Below are 18,280 nucleotides of genomic sequence, written 5' to 3'. Positions count from 1 at the left end.
CGGGGGGGGGGGGGGGGGGGGGAAATCAGCCTACATACAAACAGATGGGATATTTATTAGGCCTGTGCAAATCGGGACGTATTTAGATTCAGCTGGATTTGGAGGACAGTGATTCAATTCAGAGATTTGGATCACTGTCCCGAATCGATTTGGCCAAATCGGCTTCAAAGATTCAGTGCTGATTTGAAGAGATTTGGCCATGGACTACAATGGGGAATCACTGAAATACCTATAATTTTGTGATTTTTTGGCATATTTGGATGAAAACAGCAGGGATGGTAGGCCCTTCTGAGGGCATGAGGCCTGCCAAGTTTCAAGGAGATAGGTACAGGGGTTTCTGTGAAAGTGCACCTCAAGGTTCTGAAAGCAAAACTTGTCGCGCGTGTGTTAAGGGGTGTAAGTTGTAGCTGTGTTGGTCTAAGGACATAGGCAAACAAGGTGCTTAGGATCAAACTAATATCTTTCATTAGACCAGCTGAATAGTTGGAGAAACATATCTTAGCAAGCTTTCAGGTGTAAAAACCCTTCATCAGGCTGAGGAAGCATCTGCAGCTGGTGTGCGCGCTCTTCCTGGATGGAATAAATAGTAAAGAAGCCAGAGGCTGGTATGCATGCAAGAAAACCAGTCAGTGAAAACATAAATTGAGGCGTCAGGGGTGAGAAACAGGCTGGGAGGAGGTGGGGCAAGTGGGATGTAGCAGGTAAAAGTGGACAGGTACCTGGGGAGTCAGATGTTAGGCAGGTTATAGTGTGTCATAAATCCAATGTCTATACTGAGTTCATGAGGTTTGGCATCTAGGAGGTGGATGAAGTGAAGTATGTTGTTTCTATGCCCCTACCCCAGAGCATTGCGATTGGAAGGGAACTCAGAGAAAGATCACAATCACTGGGCAGCTACAGATGTCAGTCTTTCCCCTCTCTTCCCCCACTTCCTCTTTTCAGTTTGTTTCCCCGCAAGACCGCCTTCCAAATCACCGAACCAATTTAGATGCTTCAAATCGATTCAGAGGTTTTTATGGGTCTCCCAATTTGATTCAGATTAGATGATTTGGCCTCAAAAAAAATCGGGCTGAATCGTCTCTGAATCGAATTGGCGACCGAGGCTTTGCACACCCCTAATAATTATCCTATTAAACCCTATTTTTATAATACGCCTCTGAAAGAACAGAACAAACATATACCACCTGCGCAACACACTGAAAAAAGAAAAAAAAAAAATCACAGAAATATAAAAGGGGACGGGGAAAAAAAAACAATGGAAGATAGTACCTGGATCTAAAGGGCACTCATTAAGTTTGGCAAACTCTGCTGGCGTTTTCCCAGTAAGAACACAATTGGAACTGCGAAGCATTATGGGCATTCTGAAAGAAAAAAAAAAAACCCAAAACCCAGTTACTTTTGTACTTTGAGCAAGAAAGGAATGACAACGTGAATAATAAAGGACCTTACAATTAAAAAAAAAAGAAAAAGTGTGGCAACTGAACTGAAGTGTTGTGAACATTTAAAGAACGTAGTTCTTAGTATACATCAGGGCAAGCAAAAGCAAGGAAAGCAAATTAAAAACTTTTAATCCCATATTATAATCCCAAAAAACTATGTAACATTAAAAATTCTGCAGAAGTGCATAAGAAAAAAAATTAGGCTCTATGATGTGATCAAACGTGTGGTTGCAGCACGTGCCAACATAGTCAAACTAGCATTTATCTAAACTAGCTAGGGTAGCAATAACAGGGAAGATGCAATGGCAGGCAAGTCAAAATACCCCAGGTCTCAAATGAGCTTAGTGAGGCTCCACTGAAGCCCATTTCACTGCAACTTTACTGTTATTGGCACCCAGGGATCACTGTATTAGTTTAATTAAGACACACCTTCCTCTGCTGCAAAGGTACCTCCTGACTACAGTCTAGATACAGCCTTGTTGCTATAACATACAATCTAAAGAATATAAAACATTATGTAGCTTTTATTAAGCTATTTTACTTTTACTAGTTTAAGGCAAAGTGTTAAAGCTTGGTTTTATTTTTTAGGTTAATGAGCTACCTAGGGCCCATCTTGTGAAGCCAGGCATGTGCTTGTTCAAGAGCTAAATCTCCAAGTGACGAAAAGCGCTTCTGGTTTTCTCCGATTAAAATATGCAAACTCTCCAACTAAAACCCCAAAATCTGTGATTAAAATGAAAGGCCACACATACATCAGCTGAACACGTTTTTTATTGAAATACTTACAGTTTTAAAGGAATTTGGAAGCCTACCAGTGCCTCAATCATTATAATAAAATAAATTCTAAATACCTATATATTTTGGCATTTGATTTTGGGTTTTGCATCATGGAAAATCAGAGCTCCTGCTGAAACCACTCTGTACACCCCAGGGAAATATGTGCAGAAAACTTCAAAGTTATGCAAAATTATTATTATTTTTACAAATTAAACTAAATAGAACACTAGCTATCTGAACCTTCTTTAGAAATATACACAGGTACTTGGTATGGTTGGAGGGTGGGTGTGGGGGGGGTTGTGAGGTGCGTGTGTGCACATGTGCATTGGGTTTGTGCGGGGGTTGTGAAGGGATGGGGGTTGTGGTGAGTGGGGTGTGTTGGTATGGGACTATGTGGAGCTTGTGGGGTTTGTGGTGCACAGCCCCCACCACTGGCAGCTCAGCAGCAGCAGGCAGTGGGCCCTCAGGGCGCTCATGACTGCAGCAGGCAGAGCCCCTTGAGGTGTGCACCTCTGGCCAAGTCCCAGGGCCTGCACATGCTGGCACGGAGCCAGCACGACCCAATGGTGCACTACTTCACACCAGACCAGGTTGGCTCCATGGCAGCACGTGCTGACTGCAGCACTGCAGGCAGGACCCGCCCAACATTGGGCCAGGCAGGCTACATGCCTCCATGGGCAGCTTCCTGCTGGAGTGCTAGAAGCCCCACATGGAGGCACAGAGCCCACCCAGCCCGATGGTGCGTGGACTGGGAGCCACGCACCATCAGGCCGGACCAGCTGGCTCCATACTTCCATGTGGGACTTTCAGCACTCCACCAGGAAGATGTATGTGGAGGCAGGCAGAAGCAAGCCTACCTAGCAACAATGGTGCACGACTCCGTGCCTCTATGTGCAGCTGCCTGCCCAGCCCAATGTTGCGTGGCTCCTGGTCCATGCGCCATTGGGCTGGGCTGGGCCGGGCCAGGCCTCCATGTGGGGCTTCCCATGGACATCTCCCTGCCCGCTCAGTCCCAACCCATACACCCCCACCATGCCCCGCTGACTCTTCCCACATCCCCCAACCCCTTCCCCCACAAGTCCTGCCAGCGCTCCCCATCCCCAATCCACAGTCCCCCAGTGTCCCTCCAGCAAGCCCCATTTATTTCAAAGGCCCCAAAAGGGAAAGTGAGCCTAAGCCAAGCCCTGGCTGATAGTCTCAGGCCCCGCTCCTTCTCCCTCAGGACAGGGCTCTGGGTTTGCTGCCCTTTTTGCGAGAAGCTCTTGCGGGCTGAAACTGTCAGCCTGCAGAGAGCTCTTTGCAAAAGTGGAAAATCCACGTTTCTCCGTTAAAATGAAAAATCTACTTTTTTCTATGTTAAAATGGAAAATCCACATTTTTTTCTGCTTTTCCATGGTAAATGGAAAACCTAGATCCCTGGTGATGAAGTACCAATATTGTTAAGCTTTATCAGGCTTCCAAAATATTGTTCCAACCTTAAAATGGCTTAATTTTTTTTTTTTCCATTGAAAATGATCTGAAAAAATGTAGGCCAATTTACTTCAAAAAGAAAAAGAATTTGTATTCTGGATTGATAACAGACACTAAAGAACCGGCCTAAAAATATCCATTGCACTTAATTTTGTCGGCAAACAAGATGAACAAATTCATTGCGAGTGAAATTGAAAATGATCTGCATGAGATGTACGATTCAGCTCAATCCTCAAAATAGCACCTATATGACACTTAAATTGTGCATAACCTTTATCCTGGCCCCTCGTAGTGGGATGAATTTCATCATCACATGTGTAAGAGCAATACTAGACAACTATGGACTTAAACAGGTTGCATTCAAATAAACACTAATGATGATTTAAAAAAAAATCAGGCTAATCTCTTGCTAAATAAAACTATTTCCTTCAAAGCTTTCCAGTTTTGTGGACTCCTGTTATACATTTAAAACTAAAAATTAAAAAGGGTGAAACCAGTTGTATGCAAGTTTCAGATTTAATAGGAAGGAAGAATTGCCATTTTTCCTCACAGCAGTGCATCTACACAGACATCCTAATTACTCCAGCTGTGTCCCTTGGAACAGTGTGTTCATTTACTTGCTAGAGATAAGTAGCTTCATATGCTAATCATTATCCTAGATCATGAACATGATCAGCCCAGTTCCTTGGTTACTAATTCAGGGGCCATAATCATTTGGTAGAAAGGGATTTAAATGGAGCTTGCAAATGCACTGATCAAAACCCTAGAACAGCCCTAACGCAAGCAGAAACCATTAATTTTTCTATGACAGAAAATAAATAATTTTCATGCTACTATGTGACAACAGTATAGCATACAATCCCCTTATTTGAGGAAAAGGGGTCAGAGTGAGTTTTCCAAACAGTTTAAGAAAACAGAAAGGGGTGATGAGCCAGTGCACATTATAAGCATACCTGGAAATATAAGGAGAGTCTGGAATGCAATAAGACATTAATTTTTTTCCCCTTGGCTGCTCAAATGAGAAATAATTCTTTTATACAAAAATCAGAAGCTGGTGTCTCCCTTTCCAGACTGAAACACACACACTCCATCTGATCCTGCTGAAGTGGACAGGACCAAAAAAAATGTTGATGTGTTTTTTCTGTTCCTAGCAGAGCTACAAGTCAAACATGGAAGAATGATGATACACATTCACTTGGGAAGGCAAATTATCTTAAAGGAAAGATTAAGAAAACATGTTCCTAATTAGATGTTCTCAGATTTTAACAGTTAAAATTTCAGAGTTTTTTTTAAAAGTGTATTCACTGAAATTCATTTAACAATCTAGAATTGCGTAACAGAATTGATGCGTTTCATGAGTCTCTCTCTGCATTTCATTTGCCACTCTGTATATATAAAATGTTCAAGATGCCTTTTAAATTTTAATCAGTAGTTTTTAAAATAGTACTTCTACCCAAGTAAACTAAGCTGCATGTTTACAGTTTAGGTCCCTCCCTTCATTCAAGTATGAAACTTCTGTCCCTTGTGCTTTGAGTTTAAAAATGTACAGACACAAGATCACTGAAGACTCTCTCAAATCACCTAAAATGGGTTCTTGGCACTTCAGTGCTCTCTGCAGATGATTTTCTTTTTTTTTTTCTTGCAGTGACCATCTAACTTGGCAGAAGACGACACAGCATGCTTAGCTGCTGGTTTTAACTTTCAGATATGCTGCATAAGCTCTATGGAATAGTTTGCTCTGTTCGTTCCTTAATACATCCTCTTTCTGTTTAAAATAGCAGAAAAATCTGTGGGCAGGAGAGGGGGCAAGCTTTTATGACAACTTAAATTTTTATTTAACTATATTAAGTAGTGCAGGTCACAAATTCTCTCTATCTTGGGCAACAACGTAAAAGTATCTTGAGAAATAATAGAAAAGTTTTAATGAAAATGTCTTTTTATTTGGACACATTTTAAAAGAATAAGTCACAATATGGAGTTATTCCAAACATTTATTTCTACCCAGAAATTCTTTCCCTTTGAAATAGTCATGCTTGAGACTCTAGTATCCTTTTATTTTGAATATTTCCTCTTTCTAGCTAAAGATCAATCCACTTTGGAGAAAGACCCAAATTAAAGCTTCAAAAAGCCTCGACCAACAAACAAAACAAAACAAAAAAACCCCAACCTTACAAAAATCCCAACACAAAATATCCTCTGCTGTTATTCAATAAGTTCTACTTACAAGCTTACTTATTTTTTTTATTCATCTACCTTTAAAGAGGAAGCAAGAATTATGGTAAATTTTCCACTAAACAGGACTAACAGCAAACAAAAATTAATGCTAGCACCTCGAGAATCAGCATCTTACCTGCCAATGGGTAATGCATTGCGAATAATCCTCTGACTGCCTCTTGTGTATTCAATGTCCACTGTTATTGGGGCAGAGTAGGTCATATCTCTCAGGCGACACTTAAAAGATAAACAGCCATATAATTTAGATGCTTCTTACCCTTACTTGCAAGTGGAGATTCTGCAATCAACTCTGTGTTCAAAATGCAGGGTTTTGGCTATTCTCTATACACAATATTTCAACTTCAAAGAGCACCCTACCATAGAGGTTTCTGCCACAGATACTGCACTGGCCTTACTATGAGGGTTTCTCAGTTCTTTAGCTCTCCACACGCAAGTTCCTCAGACTAACTAGTCTTGCATTAGGAAATACGCAAATGCCTATAGAATTTATTTATAGAATTTACTTGCATTCATAGACAACTTCAAAACTTCAAATGGCATCTCTCTAGCAACAAGTTACTTAACTTTGATTCTCAAAGGCATCAGGCCTTGCAATGGACCCAGATGTCAACTATGTCCCTGCATCAACACAGACCACATCATAACTGGACCAAATAAACACAGATTGCTACATCTGAGGTTCATTCATGTGCCCCTTTACCAATGTCATATATGCCATCACCTGCTGGCAGCGCGCCTCCACCGTTTCCATTTGAAAGACACAGTGATCCGTACATGACAGAATGAATGGACACTGATCCGACATCAAGTCTAGAAGTACATAAAAACCTGTGGCAAAACTCTTCAACCTCTCTGTACATTCCCTTTCTGGCCTCAAAATAGCTGTTCTTAAACAATGGAATTTTAAAAATGGGCCTGAACAGGAAGTTATGGAACAAGAAATCATCCACAGACTGAACTGTGTTAAGTATGGTCTTTGAGACTACATATTCTTATCCCATTATCTGGATTAGCTTTAATGTCTCTATGGGTGTACTGCTTTTTTGTTCTCTCCAACCCCCTCTCCCTCTGTTAGCACTGCCCTTCCCTGAGTTTCATATTTACTTTTGTTTGATAGCCTGCTCTCTGCATGTCTTTCATAGCATTGATAAAGTGAGCTACTGCTCACAAAAGCTTATGCATCTCCAATTCAGTTAGTCCATAAAGGTGCATCTCTACCCTGCCTTCAAAGTTACTGATTAAAAGGTAACTTATAACTTCAATCCTCAGCATGTTCTTTTAACTGAGGAAAGTGATTCTTGGGATATCTGGGTATTAGGTAAAAGGTTTTAAAGATTTACAAAGATATAATAAACATACTGGATGAAAGACAGGTTTATGGTAGAAGAAAGATAGTCCTGCAGGTTGAAGACATGACCATATATGAAACATGCTTGAAGGGTCATTACACATTACAGCTCTCTTTTGACCCCCTTCATGGTAAATACTTTTCTCAAAACAAGTTCATCCCATCCACACCTGCAGTTCGAGGTGCGATTTGTAGAAAGTTTGTTGGCTCATCTTCAGTTCTAATTCAATCTAGCAGTTGGAAAACTACAGAAAGCAAACTAAATTTCCTAATGCTCTGTGTGAACAGTCAGGGTACTTGCTATAAAATTATCATCCTGATTTGTAAATGCATGGAGGAAAGAAATATTTCTAATAATCATTCTATGCTATATGTAAGGAAGGCTAAGGCAGAGATGGAACTGGGACTAGCGACCTGGATCAAGGATAACAAGAAGTTCTTTTTTAAATACATAGGGGGTAAAAAGAACATACCGGGTAATGTAGGGCCTCTGCAGGACATGCTAGGAAATCTGGTGGTTACACCAGATGAAAAAGCTAACCTCTTTAACAACTTCTTTGCCTCCATTTTTTTGAGCAGAGACCAGGGTATCCCCCCAACTGGGATCCCCGATGGACCCAGAGGAGGCGCTGCCAGGCCCAGGGTCAGTGACGACCTAGTCAGGGAACTTCTGGTGGAACAAGACATGTTCATATCAGCAGGTCCTGACGATCTCCACCCCAGAGTGCTGAGGGAATTAGCAGAGGTCATTGCGGGACCCCTGGCACAGCTTTACAAGCACTCATGGTGCTCTGGCGAGGTGCGAGAGGACTGGAAGAGGAAATTATAGGCCTATAAGCTTACCTCAGTCCTGGGGAAGCTCTTTGAGAAAATTATCCAGGTGAACATCTGTGAGGGGCAATCAGGGGAGTGTTTGCTTAGGGGCAACCAACATGGGTTCATTAGAGGCAGATCCTGTCAGACCAACCTGGTGGCCTTCTATGACTAGGTCACAAAATCCTTGGATGCAAGTGTCACAGTGGACACAGTCTTTCTGGACTTTTAGAAGGCCTTCAACACTGTCTCCCACCCCATTCTCATTAAGAAATTAGGCAACTGTGGCGTTGATACCTACAGTTCGATAGGTTGCAAACTGGCTGGAAGGCCGCACTCAGAGAGTGGTGGTGGATGGGTCTCTTTTGACCTGGAGGGATGTGGGCAGTGGGGTCCCCCAGGGCTCGGTCCTGCACTGTTCAACATCTTCATCAGCGACTTGGACGAGGGGGTTAAAAGCAACTTGTTCAAATTCACAGATGACACTAAGATGTGGGGAGAAGTGGGCACGCTGGAAGAGAGAGACAGGCTACAACTAGATCTGGACAGGTTACACAGGTGGGCGAATGAGAACAGGATGGGTTTCAATATGGACAAGTGCAAGGTGCTGCACCTGGGGAGGAACAACCAGCAGCATACTTACAGGCTGGGGAACTCCCTTCTAGTCAGCACAGAGGCAGAAAAGGATCTCGGAGTCACTACTGATCCCAAAATGAACATGGGCTGCCAATGTGGGGACGCAGTCAGAAAGACTAACTGCACCTTGTCATGCATCCACAGATGCATCACAAGCAGGGCCAAGGAGGTGATCCTCCCCCTCTACGCAGCATTGGTCAGGCCGCAGTTGGAGTACTGCATCCAGTTCTGGGTGCCGCACTTCAGGAGGGATGTGGCCAGCATCGAGAGGGTCCAGAGGAGGGCCACTCGCATGATCGGGGGCAGCAAGGCAGGCCCTGCGAGCAGAGGCTACGGGACCTGAACCTGTTCAGCCTCCACAAGAGAAGGCTGAGAGGGGATCTGGTGGCATCTACAAACTGGCCAAGGGGGACCAGCAGGCTATGAGAAAGTCCCTGTTCCCCCGAGCCCTACCAGGAGTAACAAGGAATAACGGCCATAAGTTGACTGAGAGTAGATTCAGGCTTGACATCAGGAGGCACTACTTCACAGTCAGGGTAGCTAGGATCTGGAACCAACTTCCAAGCGAAGTGGTGCTCACTCCTACCCTGGGGGTCTTCAAAAAGAGGCTGGATAATCACCTAGCCGGGGTCATTTGACCCCAGCATTCTTTCCTGCCCATGGCAGGGGGTCGGACTTGATGATCTACTTAGGTCCCTTCCGACCCTACCAACTATGAAACTATAATTCATGTCCTAAACTGTAATATTTTGGCTCCAATTATATAACTTGCTGCTGCTTTAGTTGACTGACTTAGTTAGGGTCTTTACACACAGGATTTGTATCAGGCTCTTCAAAAAACAATAAATGATACAGGATAGTCTGTTTATTTAGATATAGAGATTTAGCCACTAGATGGCTCTTCTGTGCGAGTACACAGGAAATCTCAAAAGTGGTATTTAAAGGTCAACAATGGAACATCATACATGTGCTCCAACAGAGGAAATGACACAAGAAGAAAATGAACTATGATAGAATGCTAAATGAATAATCAGGTAGATAAGTAGTGCATGTAGACAGTCAAGATACCAGGGTTTAGATTCAGAGTTCAGATACTGTTCTAAGACAGATAAGGGAAGAATTATTTCACTTTGCTATTATTAAAGTCTACCTTTTCTCTGAACAGTTCCATCATCTTCATATTCTGGAATACAAACCTGAATTCTAGAACAAGGACAGTCCTCGGGATGAGAGAGATGCCTTTTACAAAACTCATCCAAAAACTCTGAAAACACCCATTTGCATGTACTGAGTCATAACTAGAGAAACCTGCTACTTAAGTCACTGAACCTGTCTATACAGATCATGCTTCTTCACTCTCAACAAACTCAAGCTCCAGAAGAACTGCCATAGCACTTGGATCTACAAGACTGCATTTTGGTATGGCAACCAATAAAATACAGTCTCATCTTTGACTAGCTAGTATGAACAATTTATGTGCATATCATAGCGAAAAAAAAAAAAGAAACTTGGGGGGAGGGGGGGAAGGGGAGGGGAGTTGATTTTTAAGGTTTTGAACAGTGGTGCTCAACACCCGCTCCTCAGCCTGCAGGCCAGATTCAGCCTATGCAGCTATGTCATCTGGCCACTGGGGCTACCCAGAGGTCTGGAAATTCGGTGGCTGGGGAGCAGTGAGTGGTAATTACTGCTCCTGTGCCACTGCATTTCTGGACCCAGGTGGAGCCCCAAAGGCCAGATAATGTAGCCTTGCATGGCTGGATTTGAGCCAGCATCCAGAGTCTGGCTTGCAGACTGAACTCACAACACTCATCTGGCCAATGGAGCCAGAAGTTTGGGTGCCACTGTTCTAGGAATTGGCACATAAAAGACATTTAAAGAACATTAAGGATGGTCTCTTGTGATTAAGGTGCTAGAGACTGGAACTCTTGAGTGCTGAGTTTCCCTCTGTGATGCTAAACAAGGCTAGCTTAGTGTATTAGAGGAGTTAATTAAATATTTCATGGGCAAAATATAATTCTAGCAATTCCAAAGTCATAACAGCTTGATCTTGCAACCTTGAAGTCCTCAAAAATGTAGGTTTTTTTGCATAATATGAATACATATAATAAGTGGTCTGTGAAGCTATGAATCAAAAAAAAACATTAAAAAAAAAGTATATGAATTATTCAGGTTTCCAGTAATTTCATAACTACCATTGCTTACTCCCTGCCAAACCTCCCATATAATATACCCAATTATTAAAAGATCCTCTCTTGAAAGCAAAGAAAAACTGGGGGGAAGCTACCTGCGTGCCCATGTGCAACAACTACCCACACATTTTCATGTGTACATATGAAATAAAATCCCCCACCTGGATTCTCTATTACCTCATGAGGAGACACAGGCCGTGTTACATTAAAGCTTTCTTCAACATCTGGGGTACCCACATAGATATTGAGATACCTGCAATACAAACATTATTAGGATCAATCATCAAGAAATTTGCTTGGTGAAACTGAGGAGAACAGAATGATGACCAGAGATCGTTCAGTCAGCTAGAGCACCTTTCTTCCAAGGACTTGGACTATGCTTTATATGCAGTGATAAAAAAAACCAAAAACTTGGGGGACACATACAAAAATGAAAACAAAATTTACCTCTGCACTAAAAGATCTACTTGCCTCTTAATCACAAGAATTCACTAAGCTACAGAAAAGCCCCATTACAGAAAGCATTTTACTACATGATTAACCATTTTGTTTAAATTAGGTAATTCAAGAAGTATAGTGTTGCCCTTTTCTAAACCAAATAAGCCATGTTAGAGCATCTCAGTTTATTTTTATTATGTAGGACACCTGTACTGCAAGCAATACAAAAGGCAGCCTCATGCTTACTTTAAATACCACATGGGGTCAGCATCACTTATAACTTTCTCATTGGCTTTCATAATTTTCTTTATCTGCAAGAAAAAAGGAAAAAGGAATTGAGTTCATCACAGTTGTGTATATTCATGTCTCCTCCCTTTCCTCCAAGAAAGCATACCTCTACATTGATGAAGTAGTTGAACGAGTCTATGTGCTGCTTCACAAGTCCTTTCACCTAAAGAACAAGACAGGCATGTACAGCAGGATTAGCCTCAGTAAAATCAGCCACAAAACCAATGAAAAAGTTTATATATAGACAATACACTCATAACAGTTTCTGGATCAACTGAAATTTGAAGTATTTTAACTGAATTTTTTTTTGAAAACCTGTAAGTCAACCAGCCTGATTCTCCACTGCCTTTTCCCCACAAGGTTTACATCAGTATAACTTGACTAATTTCAGCAGTCTACATTGTTATTCACTAAATATATAGCATAAAATGAAAATGAGCCTCTGAAATTCACATGGATGACTCGGAGAGTCACTGCATATTAACATATTTTGTCAGTCTGGCATTATGCTGGAAGCCTGGGATACTCATCCTACCTATGATATAGTGACAAGTCATCTAGGGAGGTAGAGGAACAGGCCACCTTCCTAGCAAGTGGTGTTCTTAGATTACATCAATTAGAAGGAGCAGAAGGGCATTCCAATGAGATGTGCAAGACTGAACAAGAAAAAATTAAGACAGCGCATCTCAAAGATATTAGAGGTGGAAGAGGTACTAAAACACAAGGATGCCAAAAGGTATGAAATAAATAGATCCTGAGCCCTACCCTTAGCAGGTGCATTAGATAACCCCAGACAGAGGTTCCTATTTTCTTGCCTTGCAGAAAGCATCACCTTGCCAGCCCTGACCTCAGTGACTTTTTTTGGTTGGTATGGAGGCAGGGCTAGAATCCATATTACTGACATGAACTTCCACCCAAGACATCAGTACACAGACACACATTCTGTGAGTGTCAGCCTAAAGTTTCACCAAAACATGTATGGAAGGTAAGAAAAAAAATATTTTATATGTCATCCTTACAAGAAACTGCATCTCCATACTCTAAAGAAATAGTCCATCGTAGTCTAAAAAGAAAGAAGCTAAATTTTAAATCATGATTTAAAGAGAGGAAGGTACTCAGTGACTCAAAGGGACTATGATCCTAAGAGATGAAGCAGGACAAAATGAATGCCCTCAACAGGCTGTGGAAGGTCATAAAGAAGAGCAGGTGAATGAGAGGCCAAAGGGGCAAAAAAACTATTAAGGCAATTCTAAATTGCACATGCAGATAAGTGAACCTAGTAAAAGTGAAAGAAGGTGGTGAGAGGTGACAAAAGATGTCCTAGCCTCCTGTCGGCAATGAACCTGATATGGTGTTCCCCTCCCTCCTCGCCCCCAACTCTATGGGAGTCTAAAGTTTAAAGATGTATGCGCTTGTAGAGGTAAGATTTGCAACAGTTTAAATGGCTAGTGATTAAGGCAAAAATTAGGATTTTGTTAGCAGCAGTCCTAAGAGAACTGCTAGCTTTGTTAATGGGCCAGGTCAAGAGGCAACACTTGGAAGTAAGAGATGCAAGAACATACATTACAGTGCAAAGTCTGGCTTTGAAAGGAAAGCTAAAAAATAAGTATTACACAGATCAGATAACATGGATTAAAACAACTTTTCTTAAATCAAAAACACTTACGTTTTCAAATACCCACAAGGTAGTCAAAAACTGGAAGATATAGAACTCAAAGCTGGATACAAAACAGAAGGATTAAAAAGGAAGATGTCATAGAGATCACTCCCAGCATGACACAAATGGATAAAGACCAGGGATCCAGGTTTTCTGTTTGCCGTGGATAAAACACAGATTTTCTCCTTTAAAGGAGAAAAACCTGGGAAACTGGGTTTCCTCTTGCAGGTTGGCAGAGTTCCAGCCTGCAAGGGGCTGCTTGAGGCTGGGGGGAGTGGGACACAGGACGCAGGGGACACCATGGTCATGTGCACCTGCACACATGCATGTGGCAGCCAGGTGAGCAGCTCCCACAGCTCCCTCCAGGCAAGTCTATGGGGAAGGGGAGGCAGGCACAGGCTACATATCAGGGGGCAGGGGGGCATGCCCCCCTAGATTTTTGTGCCCACAGCAGGGTGCAGACTGCAGCCAGGCCAGACCAGCTCCAGGCAGGAGCTACCTCCTCAGCCAAGCAGGTGGGACCTGGCACAGGAGAGAGCACTGCACCGCCATGGCCATCAAAGTGAGGCTCCCCTTATCTGCCCGGCAGCAGTGGGGGGGACAATTCTGCGCTGACACCATAACTCACCTTGGTGGTCATGGCGATGTAGTGCTCCCTCTCGTGCCAGGTCCTGCCCGCTGGGCTGCAGAGGCAGCTCGTGCCTGGAGCTGGTCCATCCCACCTACAGCCCCAGACATTATTGTGGGCACAGAAGTCTGGGGGGCACGTGCTCCCCCCTGCCCCCCAAACATGTTGCCTGTACTGACACCCCCCACATACCCACACCCTTCCTCACACACTAGAGGGCTAGGGCCTGGGGGCAGGGGGTAGCAGATCAGAAGTAAGGGACACCAGCAAGGCTGGGAGGGGGGCAGGGGGAGGAAAATGAGTGGCACTGGCAGGGCCAGGGGGCTGTGGGTTGGCAATGAGGGACAACAGCATGGGCAGGGCCAGGGCACCAGCATATCAGGGCTACTCAGCACCACAAAGCGATTGGGGCGAGGCAAAGGGATGGACAGCTGCAGCTGGACTCCCATCCTGGTGAGTGAAGGGGGCTGGGGGAGCTCTGACTTTTCGTAATAAAAAAAAACCCAAAATCAAACACCAAAATATATAGGTATTTAGAATGTATTTTATTATAATGTTTGAGGCACTGGTAGGCTTCCAAATTGCTTTAAAATTAACTGATACCTGTATAAATCATGGCATTTCATTTTAATTGCAAAAACACGTGGATTTGGGGGTTTTTAAAAATCAGAGAATTTGGGGGTGGTTTTAATCAGAGATATTGGTTGTAGCCATGTTGGTCTGAAGGCAAAGGCAGACGAGCCTCTGCTAACCAGGGATCCTGGTTTTCTTTAAAGACACATGTTGGGTAGGCAAGTTTGACTCAGATCAGGGGTATCAAACATTCTTTCTTAAGAGAGAAGAAAGAGGCATACAGACAATGGAAGCTTGGGACAGGCTCCCAAGGAGAACTATACAACAATGGCCCGCACTTATAGGGATCAGATTAGAAAAACCAAGGCGGCAACCGAACTAAAATTAGCAACAGGAATCAAGGACAACAAAGAAGTCCTTCTTTAGGTACATAGGAAATAGGAGGAAAAGAAATGGGAGTGTGGGGCCACTGCTCAACAACTCAGGACAACTGGTTACCGGCACTTTGGAGAAAAACTGAACTCCTGAATGACTACTTTGCTTCGGTCTTTCACCAGGCCAAGGGAAAAATCATGCCAGATAGGATACAGAATGGACAGGGTAGAAATGACCATCTTCTGACTATTGCCTTAGAACTGGCATGTGATCAATTAAAGAAATTAGACATATATAAGTCAGCAGGACTGGATGAACTTCATCCAAGACTGCTGAAGGAGCTGGCTAAAGTCACCATGGAACCTGGTGAAGCTCTTCCCTGAGGACTGGAAGAGGGCCAACGTTGTGCCCATCTTCAAGAAGGCGAGGAGGGAGGACCCGGGTAACTATAGGCCAATTAGCCTAACCTCTATCCCAGGGAAAATCTTGGAAAATTCATTGAAGAGTCTATATGCAATAGGCTTGCAGAAGGTAGGATTCTGAATGACAGCCATTTGTTGTGGGCAGGTCTCGTCTTGCCAACCCCATCTCCTTTTACAATCAGGTAACTCACCACCTGGATAAGAGGGAGGAGGTTGACATTGTATACCGTGACTTCCAAAAAGCCTTTGATCTGGTATCCCACTATGTTCTCATGAGCAAATTGGAGGATTGCGAGCTTAACTGAGAGACAGTCAGGTGGGTAGGAAGCTGGCGGCGGGGTAGGACCCCGACCCAGAAAGTTCTAATGAACGGATCTGTGTCGTCTTGGTGAGAAGTGGGCAGTGGTATCCTGCAAGGGTTGGTGCTTGCTCCAGTACTATTCAACATCTTCATCAATGATTTGAATGTGGGGGTGAAGAGCTCACTGGCCAAGTTCGCGGACAACACCAAGTTATGGGGAAACGTGGTCACGCTTGAAAATAGGCTGCAGAAACAGGTGGACCTAGACAGGCTGGCAAGTTAGGCAGATCAGAACCAGTTGAAGTTCAACATTGAGAAATGTAAAGTGCTCCATCTGGGGACGAACAATCCCCTGTACATCAACAGGCTTGGAGACACCAACCTGACCAGCACTACAAATGAAAGGGACCTGGGGGAAATAACAGACCACAGTATGAACATGAGCCGGCAGTGCGATGCTGTAGCCAACAGGGCTAATAATACTCTGGCATGCATCGATTGATGCATCTCCAGCAAAACCAAGGACGTGATTCTTCCACTCTACTAGGCACTGGTGAGACCACAGCTGGAGTACTGCATCCAGTTCTGGGCACCGCACTTTAACAAGGATGTGGTAAAGCTTGAGAGAGTCCAGAGAAGAGCCACCCGCGTGATCAGAGACTTGCATGGCAAGCCACACGAGGAAGGCTGAGGGACCTGGGACTCTTGAGCCTGAAAAAGAGAAGGCTGAGAGGGGACTTGGTAGCAGCTTACCGCTACATCAGGGGTGTACATCAAGGGCTCAGTGAGCAACTGTTCATCAGGGAACCCTTGGGGAAAACTAGGAGTAATGGTCACAAACTTCTTGAAGACTGTTTCAGGCTCAACATTTGGAAAAACGTATTCAGTTAGGGTGCCCAGATTGTGGAATAAGTTCCCTCCAGAGGTGGTGCAGTTGCCTACCCTAGAAATCTTCAAGAGGAGACTGGATGGTCACCTTGCTGGGGTCACCTCACCCCAGTTGTCTTTCCTGCTTGGTGCAGGGGGCTGGACATGATGATCTTCCAAGGTCCCTTCCAGCCCTAGAATCTATGAAAACATATGGCCTGAAGGCCAGATTTGGCCCATAGAAGTGGGTCACCTGGTCCACAGGGTTTCTTGTGGGCTGGACCACCCACCTCTGTGGGCTGATTCAGTCAGCAAGGCTTGTTACCATTGCTGCCAGAGCCCCTACAGTTGTGGCATCTACCTCCACTATTTCAGCACAGCTTCAGAACCAGAACCAGGGTTTTAAGGTCAGTAGCTGGGGAAAAGTCGGGGATAGGGAAGGAAGAGCAGCAGCAGCAGCATTAAACTCCTGGGTTCCAGAGATGGGCTAAAACAATGGCTCCAGCAGCTGCTGGGATTAATGGCACCACTGCCACTCATAGGATGTCCAGTCTGCAGGAAGTCCCAAGCTCTTACAAGAGGCCCGTGGTTCAGATCTAGCCCACAGGACCCAAGTTGGACATCCCTGGCTTAAATGATACCTTGCATATAGCATTTAAGCCAACAGAAATACATATATTCAATTCATTTTTATGCAAGTCTGCGAAGGCACATTTTTAAATGAACTGAATGCAGAAGGAAACTTGGAAGTTACTGAACTGGCTTAACAGTATTGGATTTAAGGCAAGAAATAAAACAAAAATAAGGCTACTGGGCCAAATTATTTCAGTCATGAAAGGATTTTAGAAAAGCAAATCACAGAAGCAAGGCAAGAATGAGTTATGTAATTTGTAAATATTGATAAAGGTGTTTTTGGTAGGGTTGGAGGGCTATGGTAGTTGTGATAGAATCATAGAATTACTGAATCTCAGAAAATTCAAGTCGGAAGGAACCTCAGGAGGTTATCTAGTCCAACCCCCTGCTCAAAACAGGACCATCCCCAACTATACTGTCCCAGCCAACTATACTTTGTCTAGCCAGGTCTTAAAAACCTCCAAGGGTGGAGATTCCACCACCTCCCTGGGTAACCTGTTCCAGTGCTTCACCACCCTCCTAATGAGAAAGTTTTTTCCAATACCTAACCTAAACTTCCCTTGCTGCAACTTGAGATGATTGGCCCTTGTTCTCTGATCTGCCACCATTGAGAACAGCCTATCTTTAGTCCAGGAAATGTGTAAAAAGCAGTGGTTTGGGGGGTAACATCTTTTACTGGATGTACTGTATAGTTAGCAGAGGTGTTAGGCAAGCTTTTGGGTACAAAGTGCCCTACTTCATGTCTGGCTGGCAGACTTGTCAAAAATAGTTTCCAATACAGAAACTGCAATACACAACAGTTGTGCCACTGAACTAAAAGGCAGGACAAGGCTCTCACTGGGATTGTAGAGAGGCAGCAGCAAGGCACCAGACTGCCATGCGTAGACCCTGAGATGGCGCAGAGTCACCTGGAGGAACTGGATGCCTTTAAGTCGGCAGGCCCGGATGAGCTCCATCCGAGGGTACTGAAGGCACTGGCTGACGTCATTGCACAGACACTGGCGGGAATATTTGAACACTCGTGGCGCACGGGCCAGGTCCCGGAGGACTGGAAAAGGGCCAATGTGGTCCCCATTTTCAAGAAGGGGAGGAAGGAGGACCCAGGCAACTATAGGCCAGTCAGTCTCACATCCATCCTAGGCAAAGTCTTTGAAAAAATTATCAAAGCTCACATTTGCAAGAGCCCGGCAG

At 43.9% G+C, this 18,280-nt stretch overlaps 1 protein-coding gene across 5 annotated transcripts in view; it reads right to left on the bottom strand.

Moving 5' to 3' along the window:
- POLR3B (RNA polymerase III subunit B) overlaps positions 1–18,280 on the bottom strand; it is a 130,693-nt gene that overhangs the window by 104,508 nt on the left and 7,905 nt on the right. For 2 of the 5 annotated variants that reach the window (XM_025204900.1, XM_006024266.3), the window contains exons 3-7: positions 11,740–11,796; positions 11,592–11,656; positions 11,085–11,160; positions 6,037–6,137; positions 1,270–1,361 (exon numbers count right to left, since the gene is read on the bottom strand). In XM_025204900.1, the coding sequence (XP_025060685.1) occupies positions 1,270–1,361; positions 6,037–6,137; positions 11,085–11,160; positions 11,592–11,644 (322 nt within the window). In that variant the 5' untranslated portion in view covers positions 11,645–11,656; positions 11,740–11,796. Of the gene's footprint in view, positions 1–1,269; positions 1,362–6,036; positions 6,138–11,084; positions 11,161–11,591; positions 11,657–11,739; positions 11,797–12,652; positions 12,672–13,299; positions 13,352–13,918; positions 13,954–18,280 lie in introns of those variants that run through there. The other 3 variants (XM_025204901.1, XM_025204902.1, XM_025204899.1) reach the window with 3 other exon arrangements.

Source organism: Alligator sinensis, unplaced genomic scaffold (assembly GCF_000455745.1).
Source record: "Alligator sinensis unplaced genomic scaffold, ASM45574v1 scaffold267_1, whole genome shotgun sequence".
NCBI classification, from domain to species: domain Eukaryota; kingdom Metazoa; phylum Chordata; order Crocodylia; family Alligatoridae; genus Alligator; species Alligator sinensis.
Note: the sequence above shows the minus strand (reverse complement) of the source record. Positions and strands in the feature narration are given on the sequence as shown.